At 64.4% G+C, this 7,837-nt stretch overlaps 1 protein-coding gene across 2 annotated transcripts; it reads right to left on the bottom strand.

Annotated features, from left to right (window-relative positions):
- Nucleotides 1-1,610: 1,610 nt before the first annotated feature.
- Nucleotides 1,611-4,984, bottom strand: AIRE (autoimmune regulator). Of its 2 annotated transcripts, XM_069864711.1 has the most exons (12): nucleotides 4,823-4,984; nucleotides 4,570-4,744; nucleotides 4,346-4,492; nucleotides 4,174-4,245; nucleotides 3,960-4,073; nucleotides 3,747-3,871; nucleotides 3,586-3,642; nucleotides 3,276-3,391; nucleotides 3,040-3,204; nucleotides 2,852-2,948; nucleotides 2,436-2,504; nucleotides 1,611-1,827 (listed from the first exon to the last, which is right to left on the bottom strand). In XM_069864711.1, the coding sequence occupies exons 1-12, from the start codon at nucleotides 4,955-4,957 to the stop codon at nucleotides 1,747-1,749; spliced, it is 1,353 nt and encodes a 450-aa protein (XP_069720812.1). In that variant the 5' UTR covers nucleotides 4,958-4,984; the 3' UTR covers nucleotides 1,611-1,746. The 2 variants fall into 2 exon arrangements, with proteins under 2 accessions (XP_069720812.1, XP_069720813.1); XM_069864712.1 differs by lacking the exon at nucleotides 3,960-4,073.
- Between the last annotated feature and the right edge of the window lie 2,853 nt (nucleotides 4,985-7,837).

Genomic DNA, 7,837 nt, shown 5'->3' with positions numbered 1-7,837 from the left:
GTTCCAGGCTGCCTCCAGCACATCTCCGACCCCACCGTGATGGGGTCACCCCCAGATGGGCCTCTCGGGCGAGCTCAGTCACAGAACCACAGGGTCACCAGGGCGGAAGAGACCCACCGGATCATCCAGTCCAACCGTTCCCATCAGTCACTAAACCACGTCCCTCAGTGCCTCGTCCACCCGCCTCTTAAACCCCTCCAGGGAAGGGGACTCAACCCCCTCCCTGGGCAGCCTCTGCCAGGGACCAATGACCCTTTCTGTGAAAAATGTTTTCCTCATGTCCAGCCTAAACCTCCCCTGGTGGAGCTTGAGGCCATTCCCTCTTGTCCCTGTCACTTGGGAGAAGAGCCCAGCTCCCTCCTCTCCACAACCTCCGTTCAGGTAGTTGTAGAGAGCAATGAGGTCTCCCCTCAGCCTCCTCTTCTCCAGGCTAAACACCCCCAGCTCTCTCAGCCGCTCCTCATAAGGCCTGTTCTCCAGCCCCTCACCAGCTTTGTTGCTCATCTCTCACAAACCTCCCTAGGAAACGACCACTTGAGGCCATTTACAGCAATCCTGCCTCTAACCTGCCGCTCCGAGGGTCGAGGGCTGGGATGGCCGCAGGGTCACCATGGCGTGTGCGTGAGAAGGTCACTGCAGATGTTTCACACCAAGACCACTGGATGCCCAGGGAAGCTGTGGCTGCCCCATCCCTGGAGGGGTTCAAGGCCAGGCTGGATGGGGCTTGGGCACCTGATCCAGTGGGAGGTGTCCCTGCCCAGGGCAGGAGGTTGGAACTGGATGGGCCTTGAGGCCCCTTCCAACCCAAACCTTTCCATGTTCTACAATCCTATGAAATCACATCTGCTGAGCGGAAAGGCTGGTCTGTGCTGTGCCCACACCACTTTGCCTGCAGACAGTGCCCCATCCCAGGTGGAGAGCAGCTCCTGTGGCCCACGAGGCGTGCGAAGGAGAGCTGGGAACCCCTGAGGGGGCACTGGCCACAGACTCGTGTCCCAGGCCGGAGGGCGAGCAGAGACCTGAGCAGAACCACGGGAACCAGGAACAGCAAAGCCAGGTTGCCATCTGCTGGAAATAAGTTTGTGGGATAGCAGCTGGCTAGTAAATAAAATGAGGAAAGCAGGAGTCATTGGAATATGTGACTCAGAACAGGGGGAGACGGCGCAGAAAAAGGGGGAGCGGGAGCATGGGGATGGTTTTGAGGATGGTGATATGACGGCGTGTCAGCATAGCAGCACCCTGCTGGGCTGCACCGCGGGGTGTGAATGCAATAAACGGTGCTGGAAACACGAGACAGCTGAGCACCGCGGGCTTCCGCGCCGTTCTGGGGGCTGGAGGGCACTGGGGGGACTGGTTTATAGTGGGGGGAGAGGTGGAAGGTGGTGGGGAGGCCGGTGTGGGCAGCAGGGCTCCCCGGGAGCAGCTCTGGGGGCTGCCGGAGAGGGCAGGGCTGGGGGTGCCCGTGGCCAAACCACCCTCAGAGCACCCTGGCTTGGGTGCGAAGCCGGCTCAGCCCCGTGAGCTCTCGCCCTGCTCATCTGGGGAGCCGGGGGATGTGGGGTAGGTGCCACTGTCCGAGGGCCCTGTCACTGTCACTCGCTTTATTGAGAGTCGCGACTGTAAGCCGGGTGTTGCGGGTGTCTCTGCGGTTCAGGTGTCCCATGGGGGTCGCGGTGTTTATGGAGCTGCTCTCCTTTGGGGTGCCGTGCTGTCGGTGCGCTGTGGGGCTGCCGTGGGGCAGCGGCCCTAGGCAAACAGCCCCTGGGTGTCTGCCAGGGGCCGCGCCACGCTCTGGAATGCCCACTGCAAGATCCCATCCCAGGCACCCTGTGGGAGAGCCGTGAGGGTCACTCCCTCTCCCTCTCATTCCTCTCCCTCTCCTCCCTCTCCCCTTCTCCCTCCTCTCCCTCTCCTCCCTCTCCCCTTCTCCTTCCTCTCCCTCTCCTTCTCCCTCTCTCCTTCTCCCTCTCCCCCTCTACTTACTCTCCCTCTCTCCTTCTCCTTCTCCCTCTCTCCTCCCTCTCTCCTTCTCCTCCCTCTCTCCTCCCTCTCTCCTTCTCCTCCCTCTCTCCTTCTCCCTCTCTCCTCCTTCTCCCTCTCTCCTCCTCCCTCCCTCCTTCTCCTTCTCCTTCTCCTTCTCCTTCTCCTTCTCCTTCTCCTTCTCCTTCTCCTTCTCTCCTCCCTCTCTCCTTCTCCTTCTCCTTCTCCTTCTCCTTCTCCTTCTCCTTCTCCTTCTCTCCTTCCTCTCCCTCTCTCCTTCTCCCTCTTCCTCTCCTTCCTCTCCTTCCTCTCCCTCCTTTCCCTCTCCTTCCTCTCCTTCTCCCTCTCTCCTTCTACTTCTCCCTCTCTCCTCCTTCTCTCCCTCTCCCTCTCCCCGCCAAGCCCCCAGCTCAGTGTCTCCCCATGTGTCCCCCCAGAGTCCCCTCGTGCCGTACCTCCCCCAGGAGGGCATCGAGCTCGTCCCTGCTCAGCCCGGGTTCCCCGCCGAGGGGTCCATCCTCTGCCTGTGGAAGGAGACAGGTCCTGCCTGCTCCCCTGGCTGCCCCTGCTCTCACTCCTTGGGTCAGGGCTGGGGGCCGAGCTCAGTCCCTCCCGGGCCCACAGCCCCGCTCCCCAGCCTCCTGCTCCCCGCGTTCCCCCCGCTGCGGATCCCCGTCCCTGCTCCCCGCTGGGCCAGGCCACACTGGCAGAGGCTGCCCAGGGAGGGGGTTGAGTCCCCTTCCCTGGAGGGGTTTAAGGGACGAGGAGCTGAGGGACCTGGGTTAGTGATTGATGGGAATGGTTGGACTCGATGATCCGGTGGGTCCTTCCCAACCTGGTGATTCTGTGATTCTGTGATTCCGTGACTGACCTTTGCTGCCCGCGGCGGGTGCTCGCTGCCCACAGCCGAGCTGGCCAGGCTGCCGGTGTCCGGGGTGGCCGCGCAGGACACGCAGAGCGTCAGTGCCCTGCAAGCACCCCGGGGGTCACAGGCCGTCAGGGCAGCCGCTCTCCGGGGCGGGATGCCAGGCTGGGTCACAGGGACGGCACGGAGCTCACCTGGGGTCTGCGCCAGGCTGAGGGGCCATGGGGACCCCATCACCTGCGCCACGCCGGGCAGTGCCAGCCGCCTCTCCTTGGATGTCGGGGGGTCTCTCCGCAGCCACGTCCGCCTCCCGCCGCACGCTCGCTTCGGCCTCGCAGGCGGCACAGCGCCACATCCCACTGCGCAGCGGGAGCGGGGCGCTGAGGGACCCCCGAGGACAGCGGGGTCCCCGCGGCAGCGCGGGGCTCACCTGGGCACGCGAGGCAGCGGGGGCACCAGGCAGGCCAGGTGGAAGGCGCGGGGGCAGCCGTCGCAGCAGATGAGCTCCCCGCCGTCCCCGCACGCCGCGCACTCGTCCTCGTTCTCCTGCCGGGGGAGCAGACAGCGGGTCACCCAACCCCGGGGTCACCGGCCACGCCGGCAGAGCTCGTGCTGGCAGGGGACCCCGTCGCTCGCCGCCCCACGAGGCCTGTTTGGGGGCTGTGACCCAGCGAACCCCCCAGCCGAGCCCTGCGGTGCCACAGCGACGTGCCAGGACCCCCCGGCGCTGCCCGGCTCACCTGGTTGGGCACAGGGTCACTGTGTGCGGCGGGCGCTGGCAGCCGGGGGTCCCCGCTCTGCAGGAGAGAGAAGAGCTGGGGGGAGCTGGGGGGGCAGCCCAGCACGGGGACACAGCCCCGGCCACGGCAAAGCGGGGTGAAGGCAGCTGGGGGGTCTGTACGCTTTGGGGTGCCCTGGGCCGGGCAGGGGGGTTCAGGCTGCAGCTTCTGCTCCTGGGCCTCGGCTCCTCGCAGGCGGCCGCGGCGTAGAGCTCGTCCCCAGCTCTGCTGCCCATCTTGGAGCCGCCTGCAAGAGAGGCCCCGAGCGGCTCCGGAATCTGGGGTGTAAAGGGGGCAGGAGGCTGGGTGGGCTCGGGGGGCCCCTCCCCACCTACCCGGCTCCAGCACGTGTTTGATGAGGATCCCCTCGATGGCCCCGCGGGGGACGGGCACCTCGCCGCCCACCGTGGCCACCGCTCTCTGCACCGAGGTGGCCACCGCCTGGAGGGCTGCAGGCAGGGGGGCGCTCAGCGGGGCAGGCGGCCCCCGGCCCTCACCGCGGGAAACGGGGTGCCCAGAGGGGGCTGTCCTGGGGGGGTTGGCACTCACCACCCGCACGAGGGGTGCGGGGAGCATCTGCGCCCTCCGGCTTCTTCCCAGTCCTTGACCTCAGTGGGGGCCCTGCGGGTGGTGAGGGTGGCGTCAGGGAACCCCTCTGCGTGTCCCGCGCGGGCACCCTGGACACGGGCAGCCATCGCCATCCCGCTCGGGGTGTCCGTACCGGGGCTGTGCCGTGGGGAGGGCTGTGCCGCTGCAGCCCCATCCCGCTCCTCGGGCGCTTTCCTCTTGCCGTGGGGTCTGTGCGGGGCTGGCACCATGGGGCTAGGGGAGAGACGCCTGCTGCGGCGCTGCCGCCCCAGCTCCAGCTCTGCGCGGGGGACAGGGACAGGCCCAGCGTCACCCTGCAGTCCGGGGGGGCCATCACCCCCTCCGTCCCACTCCCACCTCTGGGGAAGGTGCCGCGGAGGGGCCGCAGGCGGCTATATCGCTCCAGGTTGTAGTCCTTGAAGAGCACGGCCCAGAAGTCACGGATGGCGTCGGCGTCGCGGCTCAGCAGCCAAGTGAGCAACGCGTGGAACGCGCGCTGGGAGCCCTCGCGCTCCGTCCGGCTCAGCGTCTCCTGCCAGAGCCAGCGGCCCCCATCAGCGGGCATCCCGTCCCCGCGGCACAGCCCCCCGCTCCCGGCCCAGCGCCTCACCTTGAAGACGTGCTCGGGGACCACGTCGTGGTCGGCCAGGCCGTGCAGCAGCGGGAAGACGTCGTCCACCGCCATGGCGATCTCGGTGCGGTGCCGCTTCAGCAGGTGCCGCAGGTCCCCGTCGCCGCCCGCCATGCTGCGGGGACACGCGGGGACAAGCCCCCACACTCCCCTTTAATAACCGGGCTCCTGCTAATTCCTGTACGAAGCCGTGTAACCTGAGAGCGTCCCTCCCGCCGCCGCCGTCCCCGCGACGCCACCGCACCCCAGCTCCGCGGTTTGGGGTTCAGGATGCTGCCCCCCAGCTCGGGGCTCCCACAGCCGGCGAAACGTTAGCTGCCGCAGCTGGTTAGGGACACCGGCCCCTGCAGTGACCGCCGGGGGGGCGGCAAGCAGGGCTCAGCCAAGGCCCCCACCTCTCTCATTCCCGCGGCCAGTCAGGCATCGCCCCAAAAGCCCTGGACTTTCCACAGCACCTGCTTCTCTCATCCAGAAACTGCGGGACCACGAGGGAGGTAAAGCCTCCGCAGCCGGGGAAAATGGGGATGTTTGAAGCCCTGGCCACCTGCGAGCAGGTGGGAAAGAGCTGACACCAAACGCCACAAACGAGCGTTCGGCTGCGATCGTGGGTGCTGAGCAAGCAACCCGCCCGCCTGGAGCACCAGACCTGGCGAGCCCGATGACGGCAGCGCTGCCGGCCAGCCCCGCGGTTACCTGCGCAGGTGGTGCCGCAGGTCAGTTTGGCCACTTTGGGAAATGCAGTAATAAAGCGATTCCACTGGGAACAGGCAGCTGGAAAACACTTGGAGCTGGGGGGAAACTGGCTCCTCGGGAGCATCTGGCATATAAAAGCCTGGGGGTCTGTCTGTTCTGTTCCAGGCAGCTGGGAAAGAGAAAGATTCAGAGCTCCCATTCTTTCTGGATGTTTGGGATCTCATAGAATAGTTTGGGTTGGAAGGGACCTTAAAGCCCATTCAGGTCCAACCCGATGGGCAGGGACACCTCCCACTGGATCAGGGGACTCCAGCGATGGGGCAGCCACAGCTTCCCTGGGCAACCTGGGCCAGGGCCTCCCCACCCTCATAGATAAGCAATTACTCCTTCTCTCTAGGGTAAATCTGCCCCTCTCCAGTTTATCCCCATTGCCCCTCGTCCTATCACCACAAGCCTTTGTGAACAGCCCCTCCCCAGCTTTCTTGTTCCATCTCCTTCTTACGTTGTGATGCCAGAACTGGACTCAGGACTCCAGGTGAGGTCTCACAGGAGAGGAGCAGAGGGGCAGAACCCCCTCCCCAGAAGCCCCGTGCTGCCTGCTACCCAGCCCAGCGCGAGCGGGACAGAGCAGGGGTGCAGAGGATGCTCTGTAGTGCGGAGCGAGGCAATACAGGCACAGACATTTACTATTAAGTCCTAAAGGGCTGGAGCTGGCTCCAAGCCGTGCCAGGAGGAGGCGGCTGCTGTCCAGAAACTTGGGAAGAATAACAAGACAACACCCTCTGTGAGAGCAGGAAACACCCTCGTGCATTTCTGGTTAATAAGTCAACACATTTACCAAGGAAAACGTTCTCCCTCAAGCTCCTTTTCAGACTTGGAGTGACCTTTTGGAACGATTTCTCCTGTGGAGGCACGGAGAGCCATGGGAGAGTGGTCATAGAATCATAGAATAACCAGGTTGGAAGAGACCCACCGGATCATCGAGTCCAACCATTCCCATCAATCACTAAATCATATCCCTCGGCACCTCGTCCACCCGTCCCTTAAACCCCTCCAGGGAAGGGGACTCAACCCCCTCCCTGGGCAGCCTCTGCCAGGGACCAATGACCCTTTCTGTGAAGAATTTTTTCCTAACGTCCAGCCTGAACCTCCCCTGGCAGAGCTTGAGGCCATTCCCTCTTGTCCCGTCCCCTGTCCCTTGGGAGAAGAGCCCAGCTCCCTCCTCTCCACAACCTCCTCTCAGGTAGTTGTAGAGAGCAATGAGGTCACCCCTCAGCCTCCTCTTCTCCAGGCTAAGCACCCCCAGCTCTCTCAGCCGTTCCTCATAAGGCCTGTTCTCCAGCCCCCTCACCAGCTTTGTTGCTCTTCTCTGGACTCGCTCCAGAGCCTCAACATCCTTCTTGTGGTGAGGGGCCCAGACCTGAACACAGGATTCGAGGAGCGGTCTCCCCAGTGCCGAGTCCAGAGGGAGAAGAACCTCCCTGGCAGGTGCTGTGCCGGGTCAGACAGGGATTTTGGTGCCCAGCGCTGCCGTGGCGGGGACGGCTTCATCACTGCCTGATACGCTCACCCAGGGAGCGAAACTCGGCTGCAAGGGGAAATGGGAGCCTTATCTCCCCTCCCGGAGCTCCCCTGCGGCCAGGCCACTGCTGCTGAGCACCAGCACGCTCATGACACAGTCATGTCCGCTCCCCCATTCCCGGAATATCCGTCTTCCCTAGCGCGCCGCCGGCAGAGCCCCGGTTGGTCCCTGTCCCCCTGCTAAGCTGGCCGGTACCCCAGGACGAGGCTCCGGCTGCCCCCTCCCCGTGCCCACAGCGCCGGGCTCAGACTTGTTTTAAATTCCAACTTTGTGACTGTTTCTGTGCTCTGAATCACAGTCGCATTGTTTTCCGCGTCCAACCCACTCCATGGCGCAATCGTTTGCGTTTTGGGTTGTTTTTTTCAGCCTTCCTTCCCCTTTTCGAGCGGCAGCGGGCAGAGCGGCCGCCGCCAGGTGCCGTGTGAAGAGGCACAAACAGCCCAGGAGCTCAGGCGGGTGTTTCTGTGCCGCCTGGCTCGGCGCAGGCCTCGGCAGCTGCAAGGTGCTTGCCGGGGCTCTCAAGAGGCAGGTTTCTCTTGCAGAGAGGTGTAAAGCCCTCCCCGGGGCTGGCACGAGCCCTGCCAGGCTGCGAGGGCCTGAGCCCGGGGTGCAGAGGAGCCCAGCTGCGCTTGGGTTCTCTTTTCGGTTGCTCCCCTTCTGCAGGTCAGAGCGAAGGGTTTCAGACAGGCAAGCTCTAAGCTCAAATTTGACTGCACAGG

This window comes from Phaenicophaeus curvirostris, chromosome 10 (genome assembly GCF_032191515.1).
Source record: "Phaenicophaeus curvirostris isolate KB17595 chromosome 10, BPBGC_Pcur_1.0, whole genome shotgun sequence".
Taxonomy (NCBI): Eukaryota; Metazoa; Chordata; class Aves; order Cuculiformes; family Cuculidae; genus Phaenicophaeus; species Phaenicophaeus curvirostris.
Note: the sequence above shows the minus strand (reverse complement) of the source record. Positions and strands in the feature narration are given on the sequence as shown.

Bases quoted from the DNA above. Each gene is read 5' to 3' on its own strand.
- AIRE (XM_069864711.1), bottom strand. From the start codon at position 4,957: ATGGCGGGCGGCGACGGGGACCTGCGGCACCTGCTGAAGCGGCACCGC. The intron at 3,872-3,959 runs GTAGGTGGGGAG...CCTCTCTTGCAG, and splicing joins CAAACACGTGCTGGAGCCGG to GCGGCTCCAAGATGGGCAGC. The intron at 2,505-2,851 runs GTCAGTCACGGA...CTCCTTCCACAG, and splicing joins ACCCGCCGCGGGCAGCAAAG to GCAGAGGATGGACCCCTCGG.